Raw genomic sequence first — 24,978 nt, forward strand, 5'->3', positions numbered from 1 at the left:
GCTCAAGGCAGGAGGCAAGAGGCGAGGTTGGTCTGCCTACTCCAAGCCACACCGGCTGCCCTAAGCCTGGGGGGATAACACAGTAACACGGCTGCAACATAGTGTTGGTGCAATGGGTGTAAAGCTATATCTTGACCTTAAGACTGTAACTGGAAGGACCAAACTGGCTGAATAGTTTTGCTTCTGTCGTTCAACCCTCAGGTAGTAGTAGCAAGTATACAGAGCCAAATCAAGAATATGTCTCACGCCGTACATTCCATTCCAGTCCTCTTGAAGGAATAGGGAAAGCATGCTATGTGCAGGTCCTTCTCTCTTAGGAATACTTCCCAGAAACAACTACAAATGTTGCCTTTCCTGTTGTGAATAGCACTAAAGACTGGAGCTTCAGCTGAGACCAGTGGTATCAGCCTATCTTCATGGCTGGAATTCCAGTATGTCCTTACATGGCCCCATTTAGTCACTTCAAGAGGTAGAACTGAAGCAAATATCAATTTGATTCCAGTCACGGACAGAAATGAGGAGTTCTTGGAGAAGTGTGACTTGGCTCTACTTTGATTTGCACTCAGAAGTGCCACAGTGATTTCCAGAGTGCTACCTGACTGACACAGGGGTCTCTTTACCATCCAGTTACCTATGGCCCACTAACCGGACCAAACAGCAAGTCATAAACAACAGTCCAAGTGCCGTATGCACCCAAGTGTGAGAATTTCATTTGTGAGGAACAGGACCTTAACTCAGTCCACTGGGCTGCTAACTTGCTTTTGCTTCCTTCCATGAAGAGTTTACCAGCTGCAGGGCACAAAACAGCTGCTTTCCCCATGGAGCCATGGCACGCCATTCTGGAACCGCCATCTGTGAATCGGGTCAGTTCCCATACATCTTTGAGAAATTGGTGGAAGTTGAGATGCATCAGTAATAACAATAGACCAGTCTTCAGTTAGCTCTTCAGGGCCCTAGCGGAAAATAGGCTACTTGCTCGTGAATACGTTGGGTCCTGTTGTGCTCCATGGTGGAATGCCTCTATAATATTTTGATTTTATGATGGAACTTCTTTTGACTTTCTCTCCTTGTTGGGATGCTTTTTGACCTTACCCATCATAAGAGGAGTTGATACAATGTTGTCCTTCACTTACTGGGGCTGTCTTAGTAAATGCCCAACAACTAGCTAATAACGGTCTTTCAAAGAAATATACCAGAGAATAGTATCAGATAAATAGTCACTGTTAACTATGATTATGGGCTTTTGCCAAAGACGTGAGTCAGCATGAAGGCAGGTGGCTGACATTTTGAGTATCATTTCAGCATTAACACCTACTTGGGTCAGCTGAGGTTGTTATAACAAAATACCACAGAGTGGATGGCTTAAACAAGAGACATTAATTTCTCACAGTTGGGTAGGCTTGAAGTCTGAGATCAGGGTGACAGCACGGTTGGGATCTTCCTGGCTTATTGACAGCTGCCTTCTTTCCGAGTTCACACACGGATCAGAAGAGAGAGATCTCGGATCTCTTTCACGTCTTACATGGGCAGTAATCCCATCATGGGGGTCCCATCCCCCATGACCTCATTTAAATCCAATTCCATTCCCAGGCCCCATCTCCAAACACCACCAAAGTAGGAGTTAGGGCTTCAACATTTGAATTTGGCAGTGGTGTGGGTGTGGTGTGTGCGGTGCTGCACAACTGAGTTTATAGCAGTAACGTAAGTTCCAAACAGGACAGCTTGGGTTACAGCATCTCTCCTTCCAAGGTGTTCAGGCTTCCAATCAAATAAGAACTTTTCCTAGGTGATTTCAAAGGATTGAGCCCGTCAGTCTCCTTAAATGGAGGATATGATTCCTCCAAAAGCCAAATAAGCCAATTAGGTGTTAGGACGTCTGTTTAGTCTATAGGGCAGGGAGCAAGAGTATTCTATTATTTGTGGTCTGCAGTGTAACATAAGACACTCTAGTCCATTCAATCCTCCCAAACTTTAGTCCATACAAGATCCTGGATCTTTTCCAGGGTTCCTCGATTCATCCTCGATCAATCCTATGACTTATGATTACAATGAAGTTGTTATTAGCTTGATTCTCAGCTTCAGAAAATAATCATGATATCATCAATAAAGTTCAATGGAACACTGTAGGGTTGTAATACACTAGATCTGCCTCAGTGGACTGTGAGAGCACACAGGGGAGTTCAAACATCCTGGAAGGAAATGTATATTGGAAACCATTCCCTACAAACACACTTTGCTGTTGATGTTCCCCCACAAGTAATATTGAAAGTAATATTGAAAAAGCATTCGCCAGGTCAACTACAGAGAACTGCACAGTTACTTTTTCTCCACCAACACTTGTTTCTTACGTTTTTGATTTGAGTCGTTCTGACAGGTGTGTGGTGATATCTTCAGGTTTTGATTTGCAGTTCCATGATGAATGATGTTGAGCATCTTTTCATATGTCTGTTGGCCATCTGTATGTCTTCTTTGGAGAAATATCTGTTAAAGTCTTGAGCCCCACGTGAGGCTGCCTACTTAGTGGGGAGCCTGCTTCTCCCTCTGCTTCTCCCTCTGCTTGTGTCCTCTGTCTCTCTCCTTCTCTTAAATAAATAAATAAAATCTTTTTTAAAAGAAAGAGCAGAAACTGGTGAAGTGTCCTCTAAAACCTTGGTAGACTTTTAAAAGAAGCCAGTAAAACATAACTACCTTTTTTGATGTCGTCTGCTTACTTAACTGGATTATTTGTGGGGTTTTTGGTGTTGAGTTGCAGAAGTTCTTTATTCCTACCCTTTTCTCACCTCGATTTCCTTTCCTTTGTAAAACTTTAACCTTTGTAATTAACCTGAAGTCTCATTGGAAAAAAGGGGAACAGGAAATCCAAAAACTGCCTCTTTTACATCCTCTGAGGTTTAAAACCAGCATCACATATGGTGTCCACGGTGGTAGGGCTCCTTTTATTATAATATGAGTGAGAGGCATCCCTTGTGGGGCTGATTTCAGTGTCCTATAGTCTGTCCAGCACAGCACAGCATTTCCACAGTTTGAATAGATACCCCGAGGACTTACTATTCTCTAGTAGCTCCCTGCCTTAATCCATTCAAATTAGCAAAGACTTTTCTGGAACTCTCCCCAGGAAGAGAGCAGCCAGAGGAGGATCCAGGATGAGTGCACACTATCCTCTCCAGGATTCAGAACCAGAGTCACTGCCATGTGATCTCAAACTCTCAGTAATCATCTCAGTAAAGATCATCAGGACAATGCTTACGACCGGCTGACAGTCCAAAAGAGGCCTCCACTGTGTTACCGAAGAATCCCTTACTTGATTGCTTTCCTCCATCATCAGCTGCCTTTCTTGAATTACCTTCTTAGCTGTAGTGGTTCACATAGGCTTTGCCAACCCATCAGAAGTTATAGCGCCCACGCTCCTTTGGTTGGAGCTCTGTTTTCTGGGGAGAGAGGTGGAACGTCAACCACAGGAGATGCTGGACTCTTGCTTTAGCTCATGCTGAAAGCGGCAACTAGGAACTGATTTGGCCAACCTGCCATCAGTTTGCACTTGCCCTCTAATTCTGCTAGCTCCTGGAATTCAGGTTGTCATTTCTGTTATGGAAAGTCTTACTCTCTGTAAGTTTGTGCTACTTTGAACCAAGAGCAGCTGGACAACTGCCTCTGCATCAACCCATCCATCCATCCTTCCTTCCTTCCTTCCTCTTTATCAGAATCCTTTTTTCTTTCTAAATAATGCTTCAGCCATATTTGTAGCAAAGAATGAGTCAGAAGTCTTCCAAGCAATCCCATCTCTCATGCCAACTGTCCTAACACAGGGTTCATGTAAGAAGGCTGTTTGACCCCAAATAACAATACTTAAATCTATTACTCATTAGAGAAAATGGATACAACGCAACAACAATGTTGATGTAAGAATTTGGATCATTGCCAAAGGCTGTCTGGCCGCAAGAGTTGGTGCAGACCTAGTACAAGCTTCTGTCTTCTACTTTCTATAATGGTCATGCTTGTAAGCACTTTCTCTCTCCTATTAAGCCCCCCCTCCCCCAACACATGCATAAGACACTTTACAAAAAGAGAGCCCAAGAGGCTCCCTGGCTTTTCTAATATTTTGCTTGTTAATATGCAAATTCCTGGTACAAAAGCAGCCTCAACAGCAGAGCCCTCTCTGAGGGGGCCCTCACCAAGACCAGACACAAGTATCAATCTCACTCTTAGCAATAAACAATGTTGAAGGGCTGTTTAAAACCACCATAAAACTCTTTGGGTCCAAGATTACAAAAGCAACATTATTAGTAGTCCTGTGCTTGTGTGTTTCAGGTACTGCAAACAGAAGTTAGTGCCAGAGGGAAATTTTAGAGCAAAACAGTTCAGGTTGATTCCAGGACTGCTAGAAATTAACCTGAACAGAGCACTATGCGGAGGAACTGTTCCTCTAGTCCTGGTTTATTATTATGATGGAAGGTTGATATGCATCAAATTCAAACTATTCTAATGCATTTAAGTGTTACATAAATTTCATCTTTGATCAGGTACTGTGGAAAATTTACACAAAGTTTTCCCCCTAATGTTAATCCACACTTGGTTTTTCTGAGAAGAGAAAGCCTAATTTAACCACTTTTTGGCACACTGCTAGATCTGGTTTGATAACATTTTATTTGGAATTTTTTGCATTTTTGTTCATGAGTGAATTGACCTGTATAATTCCTTTCTCACAAATGCTTCCTCTGGTTTTGAAACCAAGTTTCTACTTGCCTTAATGAACAGTTTTTGTTTTTGTTTTTTTATTCTCTGAGTTTTGTTTGTTGTTTTGTTTTTAAAGGTTTTATTTATTTATTTGACACAGAGAGAGAGACATCACAAGCAGGCAGAGAGGCAGGCAGAGGGAGAGGGGGAAGCAGACTCCCCACTGAGCAGAGAGCCAGATGCAGGGCTCGATCCCAGAACCCTGAGACCATGACCTGAGCTGAAGGCAGAGGCTTAACCCACTGAGCCACCCAGGCGCCCCTCTGGAAGAGTTTTTAATAGATTTTTTTTTTTTTCATAAAAGTTAGCAACTTTTATGAGACACTTTCAAACTTTTGATTTGATTTCCTTCATGGTTATCCTGTTACCATTCTAGTTCTTGAATTGATCTTGGTAAATTTATATTTTCTTAACTTTTTAAAAATAACTTTTTGTTTACAATTTTTCTGATTTTGTTTAAATTTTTTGTCGATACTGTGTTAAAGTTGCTTATTTCTTTAACCTCTGATATCTGTATCTATGTCCATGCTTTGGTCCTAATAATAATAATTGCTTTGGTGCAATTACACTGAAAAAACATAATGGCAACATAATCCTTATACATTTCACAGTGTGGGTACTCGTCCCCTGTGCCTGGATAAAAATTCTAGCAACCCTATCTGTATAAAAGATCTAATTAAGTTGAAAACACAGCTCAATTATTTGCATACTCCGTCCCAGTATTAACAAAATTCTGAACTAGATTTACCTTCAAAAATGTTTCCCTTTCTCCTCCTGAGATTGTTTTAGGCTGGAAAGTTGCAATGGGACTGGGAGTCTTGATTCACTTTCTTTTTTGCCTTTCCACGTGAGCAGACTGGGGCTTTATGCTTCAAGGGTCAGAATATAGAAAGGGAACATGAGATGTGTACAGGCGTTCTCTTACCTTAACTGGTTCCCCTTGAACTGGCTTCCCCTCCTCTGGACTTGAAGGATGATTCAGCCTGGCTCTTGGAAGGTGGCCCTGATTTCTGGATGTTTTAGGTGTTTTCTCATTTCCTCATTCTTTCTCATGTGCTCTTTCAAGAGTCACTAAAACAAGAAATTTGTCCATTTTATTGCTTGCTTCAAAAACACTCTTTGGGACCTCTTTTGAGTCTACTATAACTTTTTCTTTTCCCCCCTCTGAATGAGTTAACATATAAAGCATTTAGAACACCACCTAATTCAATATATAAGACTTGTAAGTTGTTAACTCTTACAACCGACTAGGCAGTCAACTGTACCAGGGTCCCTTTTGCTCCTGCTATGCTCTCAGTGCAGTTTTTGGCGAATAAAACAAACATCCTTGTGTATCTCTGGTGCCATTCTTCTTCTAAAGTCTTTTCATCTACCGCTTAAAGAGAATAACTAATTTTCATTTTTTTCTTTCTAAAATAAAAAGATATTCACATCTATAAATGTCTCTACACAGATTTTGCTGCATCCTATAATTTCAAGAGACTTTTTTTGGTTCACTTCTAAGCATATTTTAATTTCTATTACTTTTTACAGAGACGTTATTTAGAAGTGTTTTTAAATTTCCAGATTTAGGGGATATTTTTATCTTTTATAGATTTATAATCTTACTGTGGTGTGGTCAGAAAACACACTGATGGGGCGCTTGGATGGCTCAGTTGGTTAAGTGTCTGCCTTTGGCTTGGGTCATGATCCCAGGGATCTGGGATTAAGTCTCACATAAGGTACCTTGCTCAGCACGGAGCCTGCTTCTCCCTCTGCCTGTGGCTTCCCCTGCTTATTCTCTCTCTAACAAATAAAATCTTAAAAAAAAAAAAAAAACTAATACCACTTTTTTCAATCTGTTGAAACTTACTTTATGATAAGCTAGGTCTGTAATTTTCATCAATGTATGCTACATTATGCATCCCCTGCTTATTTAATGCAGAGTTTTATAAGTGTCCACTTTGTTCTCAAACTTGTATTCTCAGCACCTCTGTAAACTCTTAAAAATACATTAAGAACTCCAGAGACCTTTCTTCAACGTGGGTTGTATCCAATATTTACCAAATTTTCAATTAAAACGGAGACTTTCTTTAACTATCACTTAATACTAACAATAAAACTATTACATGTCACCAAGGAAAAATAACTACTATAAAAATCCCGTGATTTTATTTCTATATCTTTTTTCACCTTAAGTATTTTACACAAAGCAATCTAAAAATGAATGGTATTTTCTGGATTTATTTTCCTTCAACACTAAATGAGATCTTCAGGCCAGAGCAACAGTATCACCTTGGGAACTTGTGAGAAATGCAAATCCAGACCTACTGGCCAGATTCTGAAAGGAGTACTCAGAAACTGTGTTTTATCAAGTACTCCAGGTAAACGATGCTCAGTACAATTTGAGACGCACTTTTTAACACCATATAATGATAATCTTTCTATTAAAAAAGTATATAGCTATATTTACTCCTAAACCTTCATCATTAGAGTATATATACAGAAAGTACGCAAACTGCAGGCACAGAGTCAATGCATTTTCACAAAGTGAACCAATCTGTGTAGTAGGGTTCAGATCAAGAAAGAAAACATTACCTGCACCTACCCCTGCCTTCTAACACTATTAATTTCCCTGATTTTAAACTTATGTACATAAAATCATACAGTTAATACCTTTCTTAATCGGGAAGAACCCAGCATAACTCCAAGGGAAATTGGCTGATCAAACATTTGTAACATTAGCCACAATAGGGTGATGAAAGCGGGAGAAAAAGGGAGGGAGAGCATTCTAAACAGAAAAGAGATCTGGGAGGCAGTATTGGGTTAGAAAAAGAGCAGCTGTGGAGTCTGAAGCTGTTTCAAATGGCAATTCCATCATTTGGAGCTATTAAGTAAATTACCTTTTCTGAGCCCCTGGATCTAGGTAATTCCTACTTTGGGAACCTGGAGGAGGATTAAATATTTATGCACATTAAACTCAAAATAGACTAGACATGCAATTTAAAAAATGTTTAAATCTGTTGAAGGCCCACAATGGATACTAAGCTGTATGCATTAAATAGGTGAAATCTAGCACTTTTTTTCTAATTTATTTATTTTTAGAAAAACAGTATTATTTTTTCACCACACCCAGTGCTCCATGCAATCCGTGCCCTCTACAATACCCACCACCTGGTACCTCAACCTCCCATCCCCCCCCCTTCAAACCCCTCAGATTGTTTTTCAGAGTCCATAGTCTCTCGTGGTCCACCTCCCTATCCAATTTACCCCAACTCCCTTCTCCTCTCTAACACCCCTTGTCCTCCATGCTATTTGTTATGCTCCACAAATAAGTGAAACCATATGATAATTGGCTCTCTCTGCTTGACTTATTTCACTCAGCATAATCTCTTCCAGTCCCATCCATGTTGCTACAAAAGTTGGGTATTCATCCTTTCTGATGGAGGCATAATACTCCATAGTGAATATGGACCACATCTTCCTTACCCATTCATCCGTTGAAGGGCATCTTGGTTCTTTCCACAGTTTGGCGACCATGGCCATTGCTGCTATGAACAATGGGGTACAGATGGCCCTTCTTTTCACGACATCTGTATCTTTGGGGTAAATACCCAGGAGTGCAATTGCAGGGTCATAGGGAAGCTCTATTTTTAATTTCTTGAGGAATCTCCACATAGTTCTCCAAAGAGGCTGCACCAACTTGCATTCCCACCAACAGTGTAAGAGGGTTCCCCTTTCTCCACATCCTCTCCAACACATGCTGTTTCCTGTTTTGTTAATTTTGGCCATTCTAACTGGTGTAAGGTGATATCTCAATGTGGTTTTAATTTGAATCTCCCTGAGGGCTAATGATGATGAACATTTTTTCATGTGTCTGATAGCCATTTGTATATATGAAATCTAGCTCTTAATCAGATCATAATTCAACCTTCTGGTCATTAGGAAGAGAGTTTTCGGAGATCTCTTCCTGTTGGAATTCTGAAGCCACGATGAGCTGGCTGACATCATAATCCATTTCTGTTCTCATAACACATGTTCAATAATTGAGTTAATCTAAATCTTCTGATATTTTGGGTCCTATAAAAATGTCACCTAAATCAGATGTGGAGATCGCAGCAGGAATCGCCTTATAAAAATATACTATTTTTATAAATATTCTGTGTTGTGTAGGTGAAGATAGCAGCAAATGGTTTATAGTATTTTATTCTTATCAAAAGTAATCAAAAAGTAGGAAAGAATCATCAAAAACTTGTATTTTATAATCAACTTCACTTTTTCGGGTTCCAAGAGAAACAGTTTTAAAGACAGGACTCCTTTAGTTGACAAAAAACGCATTGACAGAGCTCACTACCAGAGCAGAAATCTCATTTCCCAAACAGGGTCAAAGCAGATTCCAAAAAAGACACGAGCTTCACCCATCCGTAGCCTCCATCCGTCTACACACGCTGACACCCACCTCTTCTCACGAATCTGATCGCTCGCGGCACGGAAGCTGCAAGCCAAAGCCCGGCAGAACTAAACTTCAGGCCGGATTGGAGTTTACCTCACTTTCCTCTAAATTTAGCCGGGATCTAACTTCCCGGAAACGCCCCCAACTCCGCACGCCGCTCCGCCCCCGCAGGAAGCCGCCCACTCGCGAGGTTCCCACGCTCCCGAAGGCAGCGGGAAGCACACGGACTTTGAAAGCACGACTGCGCAAGCGCCCAAGTTCCACGCATGCGCCGCAGTTCTGCGCATGCCCAGAGGCGGAGGCCGGAGGGGTCCTGAGAGGGTGGCGGAGGGTGGCGGAGGGTGGCGGAGGCCGGCCTGCCCCGCCCCCTCCCTCTGCGCCGGGCTTCCCATCTGCGCGCCCACGGGCCGCTTCCCTTTCCGGGAGGGCAAGTAGCGGCCGCCGGTTTTTTCTCGTTCTTGTCCGTGGTTTTTGGGGCTCTCCTGGAGCAGGCATGGCAGCTGGGAGACGCAGCGCCGGCCTGCGGCTCTGCGCCACAGGTAAGGGCCGCCCGGGGGCGATGGGAGTGGGGGCGATGGGACGGGCGCGCGCGGGGACCCTCTCCCGGGTGGGGTCGGGCCTGGGCGGGTCTCCCGCCGGGTTTCGGAGAGGCGCTGGGATCCTCCGAAATATACCCGCCTTCTGGGTCCTTCCCCTGACGCGGATGTGCCGGGGACCAGGGCCAGAAAAGGATGCGCCTGGCTTCCGTTTGATTCTCTGCTCCGTGTGGCAGGAAGTTTCAGCAGCGCCGACTCCATTCATAGGCGTGAAGGCTCCACCAGCCCAGCTTGTGGCCAGACCGTGCTTTGGCTTTAGGTTCTGACTCTTGGCACGCCCGAAGAATTTTTACCCACCGGGGTATGGTCAGGGACAGGTCATGATGGCCAAGGACAGGTCATGATCAGGTCGCCGGACCGTGCGGTGGAGAAGTGGTCAGAGTAGGTGGTGGCCTTCCCCAGCCTCCTCTTGCCCCGTCGATTGCCCTGGTCCTCACGGTCTTGTGCTCACTTCCTCCGCGGCCTTTTGGTTCCCCCTGTGTGCCGGGCTGTGAGAACTGTTAGTGTTAGAGATGTCGCTCAGTTTTGCTTCTGCCTATGAAGTTGAAAAATAAATAAGGAAATAAATAAAACATAGTGTTTTGAATGTGCAGTTGGAGTTTACACAGAGGAGGAGAGAACTACTCCTGGAGAAATAAAGAATGATTTCTGTGTTAAAAAAAAAAAAACAAAAGATGGAATGGAAAAAGGAAAAAAAAAATGATGAGAGTAAAATTATGTTGAAAGAGAACCTGTGTGTTTCAGATTTACTAGCTCACACCTTGCGGGTCCCAGCCTGGGTGCCTGCGGAGTGAATAGGAAAGCAATGGACTACATATGCTTAGGCATTGTTCGTGCCTTGGAATGGACCAGTGATGGATTTTATGGTAGACTGTAAAAAATCAAAAACATTTTATAGATGACTAAGCATGTAGTGTGAAACAATAAATCAGCACTTACTGTAAACATTTTGTCCTTTTTCCTTTTTTTTTTCAGTTTTCTTACTTGATATGGCTTTCTGCAAAGGATTTGTAGAAGATTTAGATGAATCGTAAGTATATATGTATTTTAAATGGTATCTTAACTGTTTTAAACTCTGGAGTTCCCTAAATGTTTCCATGAATCTATTTTAATAATAGAAACCTTAGTGACTGGTGTTCATATGGCACTGATTTTGTTTCAGAAGTTGTCCTGAGTGCTATTATAGATGTACAAAGTGGGGTTGTACTCAGTAGAGTTTACTGACGGTTCTATATTCTGTTTTATCATTTTTCGTTATATTTGTTAGCTTTTCTCCTTATATCACGATTGAGCAGGTGCTGGAATTTAGTAACCATACTATATATTTGTTTTTATAGTACCGTAGCATTAATCAGAAACTCTTGCTTATAGTAGGTAGGTGGGTGAGGAGTCCTGCTCCAGACAGACCATGATCCTATGTGTGATCTTTCAAGCCTGATCATAGGTAACTGCAAGGCTTTTCCTGGTGGGCCTTGGGGGGAAGCTGCTCTCCCCACAGCAGACTTGGTACACAGCTAGTGCATTGCAGTCTCTGGAGGGAGTTGTAATCATAGACCCAGGCCCTGAGGCTAGCCAGGCTCACATGCATATCTAGCATGTGCAAGTGGCCTCTTTTGGAGGCCTCCTTCTTGGGGGCCTTATCCTAGGCACCTCTACTGAGACCTCCTTATCTAGGGGGTTGGCTGAGACATTCTTTGCTTGCAGTACTTTTCCACTCCTGTGCCTTTCCCCCTTTCCTCTCCTTCCATGGGTTCATAAAGAGGCAGAAGCCTTTGGTTCAGTGCCCCTCTGTAGTGAGGTGAATTCTGTCTATGCTGCAACTGTCTGACTCTTGCTTGGTACTGTTCCACTCGAAAAATGGAACATTGAGGAACTGGTGCCCTTTTTTTTTTTTCCTGTTGGCTTATGTTGTCACAGTAAGTAAATAAAGTCTTGACTATTACTTTCAGTTTGGTTTATTGTCCTAATTAACTACCTCTACACAACAAAATTGGTACAGTAGCAGGGTGGTCATATGAACACAGTGCTGTTCTGGAAGAGTCGAATTCCTGAGGATCCCAGGGAGCACTTTACTGGCCATGCTAATGGATATTGGGGAGTGACAGCAGATTCTGAAGGGAACCATGGTGGGGTTTTTGTTTTTGTTTTTGTTTTTGTTTCACTTTTATTGAGATTTTACTCATTCATGTGAGAGACAGAGCATGTGCAAGAGAGAGCATGAGTAGGGGTAGGGCCAGGGGGAGAGGAAAAAGCAGACTCCCCACAGAACTGGGCCCTAGGATCATGACCTGAGCTGAAGGCAGATGCTCAACTGTCTGAGCCACTCAGGAACCCCTGAAGGGAACGCTTGCTAACATGGAGGTAATCTTATTAAACTTGGTGTCTTGAGGGCTGTGCCACTATAGACTTCCTCCTTTAGAATGCCCTCACGGGGGTGACTTTTACCTCGGGGGGAGGGGAGTGGCAGAGAAGGAAGGAGTGTGTGGGCAGGCAATTCCTAAGACCCTCTCTCTCTCAGCTGGATGCTGTGTGAACTTGACAGGTTTGGCCCACCCGTGACAAGTTTCTTGTCAAGGAAGAACGCTGCCCCACTCTCACAGAGGTTGTGGCCTCTGGGAGCCATCTTGGTGATCCCTTGGGTCTCCATGGAGAGACTGGGACACACTGGATAATGAGACTGTTAGGCTGACTCCGATGTCTAGGTCTCTGTTTGCTGTTCCTGCTTGTTACCGGACCCACGTAAGCCTCCTCACCGCATCAGTTCATTCAGTCTGTGACACACTCCAAGCCTTAAACGAAAAATATCCAGACACAGAAGAAGCAGCCACCACTAAGCCTGCAAAGATTGACCAGCACAAAGAGTGACATAAGCGTGGGAACTGAGCACCCTTTCATGGGCAACCCAGACGTGAGCCTTTCTGGAAAAAAGTCTCTGGGTCTGTTGACTCAATAATGGGGTCTCAAAGGAGGAGAGTGATAGCTCCTTACTGGGCCCCTCGTGGCCAGATGTTAAGTCACGAGGGATCTGATGGGCAGTCCCTCTAGCACAAATTGTGTCCCCACCAGATGAGTGGAAGAGCCCTAAACATCTACCCGGACCTTGAATAGCTGTTACGTTGAGGTCCCCCTATCCCCAGGGTGGGCTGGACATCCTGTGCCAAGGTCAGCATTCATTGGGAAAGGGGGAGAAATGTACTTCTTGGGCCTTTGGGATACCCATGCACAAGAGAGTGGGATCTCTAATTCCCCTTCTACCAGGATGAGGAGGACACTTAAAATGCCTCCCAGCTTTGAGTCTGTGATGACCCTTTTGCCCAGGCTTGGCTCAGGGTGAGCACTTTCAAGCCACTACTGCTAAATGTGTTACTGGCATAGCTGTGTTGCCTCTGTGTACTCCCAGCCACCCGTGTCCCTACGTGCCAGTGGGAATTGCTATAATTAGGGCCGTTTTAATGGAACATGTGGAAGACTGTAAACCTACTTGGTTGGTATCTCTTAGTCTTCCGAAAACAATATTGGCTGCCTGGTGAGTAAAGGAAACAGTCATCCTGATTGCTGAGCTGAAGGAAGACAAAGTGCTCTGTGAGACCATTTCTCCATTCAGTAGCTCCATTCAGTTGGGCCTTTGCACAAGGCCTTGGGGACCAGGAGACTGCTATTGCTGGTAGGTTCCTCACTACTCTGCACTTGTCACCGGGGTACCTGACGTCACGAAGAGGCTACTGGAGGTAGCTTGGTCTGTGGCAGTTAACACTGCAAATCCCTTTTCCAGTATCCCTCCCCGATGGGCTGATCAGGGTCAGTTTCCTTCATGTGGAACGGATTCCAACACCTCTTTAATGTCCTTCTGTAAGGCTCGTTAATTCCACATCTGTGTGCTATCGGTGGGGAGGCCACGGTCTGGAAAAAGTCTTACATCTGCAGGGAGCACAGGCTTTTTACTGTGTTGGTGAGAATCTCCCTAGAGGGCCTAGACATGGCACTGCCCAACCAATACTGGATGCCGTGTTGACTCACAAGTGACATTGTGCCTGGGTTTTAACATAGGCAACATACAAGGACCTAATTCCTGGACCTGATCTGGGAAGCAGGGTAACATCCATTCCAGAGGAGACTGTTACCAAACTTTCGACCTTTTTTGACTACCGCCCCCCGCCACCGCCAAAAAAAACGGAGGCCCAGGGATTGGTGGGCCTATGTGGCTACTGATGCTGTCACACAGCCCTGTGGGGACCTTGATGGCACCCTTCCATCAGGTTACCAGAAGGGCTGCTGCTCTTGAGAGGGGCCCCAACCAACAGGATTCCCTGAAGGCCCTACGGCAGGCCACAAGGCCTCCCCCTTTCCTGATCTGCTCCGATCCGCAACCGCCATTGGAATTACACATGTCAGCACACTCAGGTCACTGATCAAAGCCTGTGGCCGGAGGAGAGCACTATGGGCCAGAACAGACCAGTCGTTGGCTGAAAGGTACACCTCCTTTAAGAGATGATTATTGGCCTTGGGTGAATGCAGTAGTAGGCTCATGAGCAGAACTTTCAGTCACGTTGCTAAATAGGGCCAGCTCTGGGTCTCAGGTGAAGTGGAGAAGGAACTTACAGGAGCCCATCTGGAGTCTTGCAACTCCATGAAAAGATCTCATGAGTGCCACTCCACCTCGGCAGTAACACCAAAGAGGCATTGCCTCCTCTGGCCCAATGGGGACCCACACAGACTGCTAGGACCTGGTCACTGACGGCTCCTCTGGGTTAACTTAAAGGAATTGGGTGTGGCTGCCAACCAACCTGAAGGAGACCTGTCCTTCATCAAGTGTGGTGGAGAGCCCTTTACCGTGGGCAGCTTCGTGCAATGCGGAAGATCATCTGCCCCACTCCTGCACCTCCTGCTTACTGCTCCAGCCCCAGCAAACGAACTGTGCTGTTGTCTCATGGGCTGTGGCTAATTGCTTGGCCATTTGGTTGTGTAGCGTATAAAACAGGGCCCCCTATGGAGATGAGACATCTGGATGGAGATCATCTGCTCCTCCTAAGTGTTTTTTCTTAAATGTTTTTATAACCTACAATTAAATTAGTTTCAGGTGTACAGCATAGTGACTCAGCAGTGCTGTGTGTAACGCAGTGCCCATCAAGAGAGTGTCTTGTAGCCTGTGCGGATGCTCACCAGAAAGGCTCCGATGCTGCAGAAGGAGACGTAACCGATGAGCAGATCGTGCTTTTAGCTCAGTATGGAAACGGAATTGTTCTCCACACCAAAGCAAGCAGGTGCCCAATCATTTGCCTCTGGAATCACAAGAGGATGGCCCATGGAAGGTCAGACGGCATCCTAGACTAGGCTAGCAGTTCCCGGGCTGCCGCTATGGCGAGAAGACAAGAAGACAGCATGAAAAAGCCTTCTTCTGGTCAGACTTTGGTCAAGGCTAAGACTGCTGCCCCCAGATGGTTTCCTTCAAGTGAGTGGGCTAGGCATTCTTGGCAGACAGAACAGGTTGGGCTCCCCGGATCAGCTGACACGTTCTTTGAGTTTCCCCTAGCCATTTGCATGTGTTCCGTGGACCCCAGCCACACTCTCAAGACCCCAAAAGACCACATTTTTTTCCTCTTCAGGTTCCCTGAGAACACTGCCTCTGATAACAGCCCTGGAATTTATGCTCAAGCTACCCAGCAGTTGGCCTGGTCCTGGGCCTACAACAGACTCTCTGAACTCCATATCTCCCCTAATCCACAAGGCTGCTTGAGTGTTTTTAATGAATATCTGAAGTATGGGCTTGACGAATGGGAGGGGACAAGATTCCCCAGCCTGGTCTACACATCTAGGCCTGGGCCTCAATGCAGCAGTTCCCCAGTCAGGTACTTTGTCCGGTTGTCTGTCCCCTTCCTTCAGTTTGACAGTTACTCACTCTACAGTCTCTGTTGGGGACCCTGTAAAGGACTTCCATGCCAACTCCTTCCCGAAGACTTAGATCAGTGGGAGATGAGAATGGCTATTAAATGTTAAGGACTGGGAGACCGCCTGCATATTCTGCCTCTCGGGTGCACAGTATGAGTGTTTGCCTCAAGAACAGTGACCATCAATGAGCGGTGTCTAGTTCAGCAACTTGCTCACGGTGGCTGTATTACTTTGCCTGGGTAGTTCCATTGTGAATACAACAGAACTTTTCATTAAGCTTGAGAGGAACAGAGGCAGAAGATCTGGGTTTACCAACCTAGGGGATTGACTGAGGGTGTTATCCTTGCCCAGGTGCAGGACAGACTGTCACATCTGGACAGATGTGAGCGCCGTTGGACTGAAGAACTCAGATACTGCACAGGTGTTCTCTTTGTCTTAACTGTAGGTTTAAGAATCTTCCTAAAATATCCCAATAAAGAACTTTTGTCATTCATTCAGTATAAATTAAATATAGGTCACTGTGGAAGGTACTAAAAGATGAAACAAGCATATTTATGGTTGGATAGTATGTAAATACAACGTGTGGAAATTGATAGGAATCCTAAAGAGGATTAAAGACAATATGGAGAGATTGTTTCTAGCTGTGAGGAATTCAGGAAGGCATTATGGATTAAGAAATGCTTTTAGCTGGATAGGATGTGAACACAAAAAATATATAAAGTCAGATAAACACTGAATTTAGCTGTGATAAATACCATGGGTGGATTGGAAATCACGGGATGCTTATATTTGAGTGGAGCCAGCACCGGAGAACATGTAGCAGCATATACTACTTTTTGTAGGTGATGGAAGGGTACCTAAAAAGTGCCAAATAAGAGTAACACGATCAGATGATCACAACTGTTTTAGGACAACTCTTTAACTGCAGGCTCTTGTGTCGGGGGGTGTCCCCCAAAGCACCCCCAGGCTTGGTTATTGACCAGGAGCACTCAGGGGACTCAGCCTATTGTGGAAGTCACAGTTACGGTTTATTGCCGTGAAGGGGCACCAAGCAAAACGCCATTGTGGGGTAAATTCCAGAGGAAACCAGAAACAAGTTCCAAGAATCCTCTCCTAGTAGAGTCGCATAGGATGTGCTTAATTCTTCCATCAGGAGCTGTGACCACATGTGTGAAATGTTCTCTACCAAGGAAGCTCATTAGAGGCTCAGTGCTTAGGGAGTCTTATTGCGGGGTGGTCATGTAAGGACCTTCCTGCCTACTCTGTACCAAACTTTCAGACTCTTGGAAGGAAAGCAGATGTTCATCATAAAACTACTTTGTTTGCACAGCGTTGGAACAGTGAGCTATCTTATCAGGAAATGGTGGAAATCCTCCTGAAATTCAAGTTTCTGGACGCCAACCAAGGGCTAAGTCTTGGAAGCAGACCTTGTTAAAGGACAGCAGTCTCGGTTTAGCTGTGCTAGCTGTAATGCGGACGAGTAAATGGAGTAGAGGGGCCAGGAGCCGAGGCTTGTATCTGTGTTTCTGCCAAGTCCCACTTAATTTTTTTTTAATTTATTTTTTAAGATTTTATTTGAGAGGGAGAGTGAACATGAGTAGGGAGAACTGCAGGGGGGGAGGGAGAAGCCGATCCCCCACCAAACAGGAAGCTTGACGAGGGGCTCCACCGCAGGACTCTGGGATCGGGACCTGAGCCCAAGGCAGGTGCTTAACAGACTGAGCCACCCAGGTGCTCCCATTTGTTGTTGTTGTTGTTGTTATTATGATGATGATGAATTTGTACTCCTGATTACTTTATCAGTTCTGTGCTTTTTAAAAGATGTTTAACAGGGGCGCCTGGGTGGCTCAGATGGTTAAGCATCTGCCTTCGGCTCGGGTCAAGGTCGCACGAGAGCCTGCCTCTCCCTCTCCTGTACTGCTCCCTTGCTTGTGCGCTCGCTCTCGCTCTGTTAAATAAATAAAATCTTAAAAAAATTTTGAAGTAAAAGGTGATTAATGGATAAGATTTAGAGGTCACTTAGTAAAAATTTTACATAAAAACTTGAAAGAATTTGTTCAGTGCTCCAGTATTTATCGGTTTATCAGCCCCGTGTATTGTAATACAAACAAACATGCATTCGGAGATTTGTTTTCTCATGTTTGTTTTTTAGGTTTAAAGACAATCGGAAAGATGACATTTGGCTTGTAGATGTGAGTATGTAAATTTTTATATTAATTACCCCGGCCATTTTCAGTATGATTTTCTATTCTCTACATAGATAGGGTAATGTATAGTTAGTGTTTATGTATATTATCCAGTTTTTGTCACAAAATATTATGTAGATTATTATATTAAAATGAACGTCAGAGCCTTAAGGTTCCTGGCAAGGGAACCTGTTTTTGCTGAAATTCCGAAGAAGTTGACCATGAATTATGTCTGAGGGAGGTTGCAGTATGATTTTATTACAAAATACACCCTTCTTTTTTCCTATTATGCAAGAAATTGTTTAGGTTATTATCACTTGACAGTAAAAACCTTCCTTTCATCATAATGGGGAACAAAATCAGATTTTCATTTTCCTTTTTTCACTTTCAAGTTTAGAATGTATTTTTTTTTTCTTTTTTTTCCAATTTATTTATTTTCAGAAAAACAGTATTCATTATTTTTTCACCACAACCCAGTGCTCCATGCAAGCTGTGCCCTCTATAATACTGCCTGATATCTTTTTTTTTTCCCAATTTATTTATTTTCAGAAAAACAGTATTCATTATTTTTTCACCACACCCAGTGCTCCATGCAAGCTGTGCCCTCTATAATACCCACCACCTGGTACCCCAACCTCCCACCCCCCCGCCACTTCAAACCCCTCAGACTGTTTTTCAGAGTCCATAGTCTCTCATGGTTCACCTCCCCTTCCAATTTACCCAAATTCCCTACTACTCTCTAACGCCCCTTGTCCTCCATGCTATTGGTTATGCTCCACAAATGAGTGAAACCATATGATAATTGACTCTCTCTGCTTGACTGATTTCACTCAGCATAATCTCTTCCAGTCCCGTCCATGTTGCTACAAAAGTTGGATATTCGTCCTTTCTGATGGAGGCATAATACTCCATAGTGTATATGGACCACATCTTCCTTATCCATTCATCCGTTGAAGGGCATCTTGGTTCTTTCCATAGTTTGGCGACTGTGGCCATTGCTGCTATAAACATTGGGGTACAGATGGCCCTTCTTTTCACGACATCTGTATTTAAACCTCATGTTGTTTGGGATTTTAACTTGCCCCAGTAAAAATGTAGTGGAGTGGCAGCAAAAGAGAGAGAATGAGAACAGCCACGTTGACAGTGGCTGAAGTCAAGCGATGGGGCGTGAGAGGGGCCATCGTTTAATTTTTCCTCTCTTCTTTTGTGCATGTTTGAACATTTCTGTAATGTTGAAAGTAGGTAAATCTTACTTCATGAAAGTACAAGATGCGGTTTGTTACACCATTTAACTGGAGGAACCTGTTTTTACCTCAGCCCTCTGGTGATCCTGAAGAAAAAGGAACTGTGATTTTAGGTTAATCAACCTTGTCCCTTTGCCAAGCCAGCCATCTTCGTGATTTCCCACCTCTTGCTAGTAGTTAGGCTTAAAGCAGCAAAGGTACCTATGGGGTTGGGATTTTCAAAACAGAAACAGACCAGTGTTCGTCGTGAACACTTAAGGGAGGTATGTGTGATGGACGTGTATTTGTCTCATATGACACAGACTGACTTTGGACAAAGATGTTTTTACTGTAAATTATCTGTTTTAAATAGGATTAAGTAGTCATTTTAAATGAACTTAAGGTAATATCAGTGTTGAGGTATATGCTAGGCATTAGACTAATTAGATTCGTGTGTCTGTTTTGCCTTTTATCACGTAACTACTTTAGAAATTATATTTAGACTTTTTGTCTAAAATGAACTCTTCATCAGATCACTTAGTCAAAGAGATTCTATAAAAATTAAAATTGATATACACAATAGCACAACATTTCAGTGGTTGTCTTTTCCTTTTTTCCTCAACAAGTTTTATGCACCGTGGTGTGGCCATTGTAAAAAACTGGAACCGATTTGGAATGAAGTTGGTCTTGAGATGAAAAATATTGGTTCTCCAGTTAAAGTTGGAAAGATGGATGCTACCTCCTATTCCAGTAAGCATTTACTCAGTTTATTATTTTACTGTTCTCATAGTGAAAAGGTGTACTGAACATGAAGCAGTATTCAAGGTAGGAGGAAGAAATACTTATTTTTTGCTCAGGTAAGTTAATGTTATCTTAATAATTAAAGATTGTATATTTTATGACTTAAGTGGTTTAGCCGTCAAGCGTGTAATATGTAGTGTATGTTACTCTTCTGCCGCACATGTATCTATAAGCCACTGTTTCTGCTTGGAGCCCCCTTGAGAGAGACTGTTTACCCGAAGCAGCTACAGAAGTTTGAGTGTCAAACTGTGGATGTTGCTGTGTGAATTCCGAAGGAGAGTTGTCTGAGTAGCCGGAGGTGATGTGGGAGAGGAGGAGACAGAGACCTGTAAGATGAGGTGAGGTAGAAAAAACACAAGGGAGGATCAGCAGAGTATTCACATTAGAGAGAATATTACAGCAAAATCTTAACAGTTGGAAATAAGCTTAATAAGTACGTACGAGAGAATAGGATGTCCTAAAGCGGAGCTTGGCAAACCACCTGTGGACAGAATCTGGCCCACTGCCCATCTTTTGTAAGCGAGGCTCTATTGGAACAGAGTTACACTCATTTGTTTACTGTTGTCTTTGCCTATTTTCGTGTTCCACTGGAGGAGTTGAGGAGTTTCAACAGAGACTCTGCCCCACAGTGCCTAAGATGTTTGTTATCTGACCTTTTACAGACAAGTTCACCAGTGCCTATCTTAAAGGATTTGAGAAAAGAAGAATTTAAGTTTAGAGAAGTATGAAGTGTCATAGAAATTTGGAAAGAGCATGGCTTCAGAAAGCAGACCTGAATTCAAATCCTGCTTCTGCCTGCTACTTTTGCCATGTAAAATGGGGAGAGTTTCTTAACATCTCTAAGCTTTGATGTCTACATTGGTAAATATTTAATTGTCATGTGTCTTTCATTGGTTTTTTTGAAATTAAATGATATAGCACATGTCAAGTCCTTTGTAGTATTCAACACATGTAGGTTCCCTTTTCCTTTAATCAGTGAATAAAGTGGAATTCTGTAATGCACATTTCTTTTTAGGAAATCAGGATTATACTCAGGATACAGCTTTGGAAAAGGACAGGCCTATGTTTTTGTTTGTTTGGTTTTGGATTTTTGTTTTGTTTTTTAAAGGTTTATTTATATGTCAGAGAGACAGAGGGAGATTGCATGTACAAGCATTGGGGGCGGCAGGCAGAAGTAGAAGCAGGCTTCCCGCTGAGCAAGGAGCCCAGTGTAGGACTCGATCCCAGGACCCTGGGATCATGACCTGAGCCAAAGGCAGATGTTTAACAGACAGAGCCATCCAGGCTCCCAGGACAGGCTTATGTTTTAATCCCACATCTCCCTAGTGCTACTTCTGGGTCTTTGGGGAAGGCCTTAACCTTTCAATTTTAGTTTCTGTATCTGTAAGTGGGAGAGTACTAATCCTGAAGGTTGGGAGGATTGTATTAGCATTTCGCGTGCCGAATTCCTTGCAGAGTGCCTAGCGCACTTAAGACGACGTATAAGACCGGATTTTAGGGGTCTGTCATATCCTGGTGTTAAAGATTTTATCAGTTGTCAATTGAGAGGTAATGGGCATTTTTGAGAATCAGTTGATTTGATAAAAATGTTTTTGGCAGCAGCATGTACAGTACAGAAGAAAAGCATTTAGTCAAGAAAATCATATAAGTCCATTTTTGTATGCATCTTGGTTCTCTACAAAAAGATGCTGGAAGCCCAGACTTAGTAATGACAGTGGAGTGAAAGGGGACACAGTAATCCTCACAGACATCTTCAAGGATGAAATCACAGATGTGATCGTCTGGCTCTGTCCTATAAAGAAGAGCAATCAAAAGTAGTGGGACATGATTCTTAGCATAGCTGCTGAACCACACAACTGCTGGTTATATGGAAAAGAATAATTCATTTTCTGTGTGTTTCCATGTTTGCAGCTTCTGTGAATTTTGGGGATTTGGCTTCCTGATGTTCGGGAACAGGGAACTAGAGAGCAGTTGGGTGTGAGGGATGGAATTATAGTCAAACCAATAACTTGTTAAACCTTTGAGAGGAGACCAGAGCGATAGCAGGAATTACTGTAGACAGAGACTGATTTCTAGAATTAAGCTTTTTAACAGTGTTTGAGAAATGACTGGTTTCACCCATTGCTCCTGAAAGTAAGTTCTTGTGTCTAGGCTATCTTGTGTCCATCAGTCTTGTTTGATTAGAGCTGTGTGTGCCTGGGTTCATTCACGTTGTCAGTCGTATTCACTCAAGTGTGTTTACTAGCTAGTGTGTTGGTCTCTAGAGATTAAAGGAAGACCAAAACAAACCCATCTGGTCCAGGAAATGCTTAGTCTAATAGAAGGAAAAATATGAACAGACCAACAGGTAGAATAAAGTCTCAAACGTAACGAATTCTTGTGATCATATGAATCATTTAACAGAGTCATAAAGTAGAATAATGTATAAAGGAGTGTGGGTATATAAAGACAGATAATCAATGAAAAAATAGTACCTACAAATCAGTAAAAACCTTAGTGGTAACTACTCCTGTGATGCTACAGTGCTAATAACTGTTTACACTTTGTCTTTTTATAGTACCTAATTCATTAGCTTACTCTTCAGTATGTGCCTGTGTGGGTCACTATTAAGTGACACTATGTTTAGGGCAAAAATAGCTAAGACTTCTCAGGAGCTTAGGAAAGGAAACATTTTAAATGCTGTGATTAAAGTGCAATGTTCTTACAGCTGTTAAGACTTCATATATGGTTTGTAGCGTTGTACGTACTTTTCGATGAGACTTTTTTCATCCCGTTATTCATAATCCATTAAGAGGTTTAAATTTTTGCCTCTGATATGTGACTCTTACAGATCTGTGCATTTAGCATCGTGTTATCTGTTACGTTGAGTTAATAGGAAGAAATGTCTGTAGAGCATGCAGAGCACATTATCTCAAGCAAGCCATCTAGCTTTGGGAAAAGGGAAGGGGAGCTGGTACATGAGGGTGATCTCTGCCAAGATTGTGGTGGGTGTTTCCTATATTTTATGTCCTTTACTTCTTGGATGTGCAATGCTGAACCCTCCATCCCTTTCCCATGGTAATGCTTGCTTGTAAATCCCTGTGACTACTTGCATCATACAAACGTTGCCTATTCAAAAATCATTGGAGAGTCAATATTCATTCAGTGGATATTTCAAGAACCCTTAACTGTATGCCAGGATGTACCAGGCACATTCTAGGCGTCAGTGATGCATCAGTGACCAAAACAGACAACAATCTCTACTCTCATGGAGATGGTATTCTAGAGGGGAGAGACAATAACAAACATAAGTAAATTGTTATGTTACTTGATGTTTGATGTCAGCGATGGATGCATTTTCTACTTTACTGTAGAATCAAGATGTTTTATGTGCTCATGGAGAAAATACTATCTTCCTAGTATTTTGGGGTTTTTTTTTTTTAAAGGTGTATTTAAAAACTACTGTCTAGAGATTGTACGAATAGGTTTGGGGCATGTAATTTTTTTTGAGGGGGGGATATAATTCCTAAAGTTTCCTTTATAATACCTCAGAGCAACTGCACCATAAGCATTTCAGTAGAAACAGGTAAAGAAATTGAATTTTTTTTCCAGACTAGCTGTCAACATAATTCTATGTCTAACTGTAAATACTGAAGGGTTGGCTGTTTCCTATGTATTTCATCCATCTCCCTAGGTCACTTTTCAGGCATTTCCAGCATTAGTGTATCTCAGCATTTGGTCTGCAGCCACCTGCATTATGATTACCGGGCTGCTCAGTGTAAATTTAGACTCTGGAGACCGACATCAGCCCTACCCAATGACAGTCTTTGAGACTGAGTCATGAGAATCTGTATTTTTAAAGTCGACTTCAGGTAATTCTGCTGCACGTTTGAATTAGAGAACCATGGAATAAAGTATTAATCTGATGACTAATTATTTATAGATTTATAATATTGGGCTTTGGCTGGGATAGGATTATTCAGTGATCAAGTATAAAAAAGTCTCTTAGGAGTATTTGAGGAGAGCTCATTTCTCAGGCGTGTAAGTGAGAGACGGACGCACAGGGCGCCACTCACAGTCCAATGCAGCTCTGTGCAGAATTCTTGAACTAGAGAAGTTTGAACTATCATGAAATATCCTGCCTTGTGTGTTTGGAATTGTATCAAAATTTTCTTGATGCATGGTTTTAACTGATAACGCTGTAATCAACATTAAAAAAAAAAAAAAACCTCTATAAAGGTAGATATTTTAGCCTCTTTTTCTGTACATAATCCCTTGCAAAATCAAGTACCAGAATTGCTTCACATTTGTAAAATATGTTATGATGCTACCTGTAATGGTGTACTGATCTCTGTTTTGAAGCCACTGAAATTGTGTTTTTTCCTCAACGTAAGTGTGATACTTACTTTATGTTCAAGGTTATAATGTGCTTCTTGTTGATGTGTAAACTCGGAATAACATTTGGCCAATAACATTCTAATTTCATGTTCATAGATTATATTAGCAAATTAGTTTTATCTTTCTTTCTAAATTGTAAGAAATTTTTGGTCAGTGATTGCATTTAAGGGTTGCTAAGTCTTGGCACTAAGGATATTTTGGGCCAAGTAATTCTTTGAGGGGAAGGGTTGCTGTGCATTGTAAGCTATTTAGCAATATCCCTGATCTCCACCCACTAGATACCAGCAACACCCTCTCCCCGTCCCATTGTCCCCCTAAGTTACTGCAACCAAAAGTGTCTCTAGACATTGCCCAGTGTCTCCTGGAGGGCAGATTTCCCCCAATTGAGAACTGCTGTATTTTATATCCTCTTCATATTAGATACATAGTAACACTTGGTAAATACTAAGAAAAATAGTATTTTGAGCTGAAAAGAATTTCACATGAATTACAGCTCCTCCCTTCTTCCCCTGCCCATTGTGTAGCTGATGTAACAGCAGGTCGCTAGCAATGAAATGACCAAGTAATTTCAAGCACCAAAGTTAGAGGCAGAATTAGAACCAGAGTCTGAGATCATCATGATTCACTTCCAAGCCTAGCTCTACTACCAAGTTGTTATTTCAAGGAGAAAACAGGAAATAGGGGGCTTGATGTTTAACCTCATTTTATGAGCATTTAAAAGTATAAAATTTCAGAGAAGTTAT

At 42.7% G+C, this 24,978-nt stretch overlaps 2 protein-coding genes across 4 annotated transcripts in view; one reads left to right on the forward strand and one right to left on the reverse strand.

The window, feature by feature from the left end:
• CCDC102B (coiled-coil domain containing 102B) overlaps window positions 1-9,313 on the reverse strand; it is a 189,537-nt gene extending 180,224 nt beyond the window's left edge. The window contains exons 1-3 of one of the 3 annotated variants that reach the window (XM_044242830.1): window positions 9,173-9,313; window positions 7,617-7,659; window positions 5,660-5,805 (exon numbers count right to left, since the gene is read on the reverse strand). The gene's annotated coding sequence lies outside the window, so the exon portion shown is untranslated. Of the gene's footprint in view, window positions 1-5,659; window positions 5,806-7,616; window positions 7,660-8,202; window positions 8,242-9,172 lie in introns of those variants that run through there. The other 2 variants (XM_044242831.1, XM_044242832.1) reach the window with 2 other exon arrangements.
• Window positions 9,314-9,499: 186 nt separating this feature from the next.
• Window positions 9,500-24,978, forward strand: part of TMX3 (thioredoxin related transmembrane protein 3) — a 43,014-nt gene continuing 27,535 nt past the window's right edge. Inside the window, exons 1-4 of the mRNA XM_044242833.1 lie at window positions 9,500-9,705; window positions 10,738-10,792; window positions 17,801-17,840; window positions 19,684-19,807. Coding sequence (XP_044098768.1) covers window positions 9,660-9,705; window positions 10,738-10,792; window positions 17,801-17,840; window positions 19,684-19,807 — 265 coding nt within the window. The 5' untranslated portion in view covers window positions 9,500-9,659. The remainder of the gene's footprint in view (window positions 9,706-10,737; window positions 10,793-17,800; window positions 17,841-19,683; window positions 19,808-24,978) is intronic.

The sequence above is a fragment of the Neovison vison genome, chromosome 3, assembly GCF_020171115.1.
Source record: "Neovison vison isolate M4711 chromosome 3, ASM_NN_V1, whole genome shotgun sequence".
Taxonomy (NCBI): Eukaryota; Metazoa; Chordata; class Mammalia; order Carnivora; family Mustelidae; genus Neogale; species Neogale vison.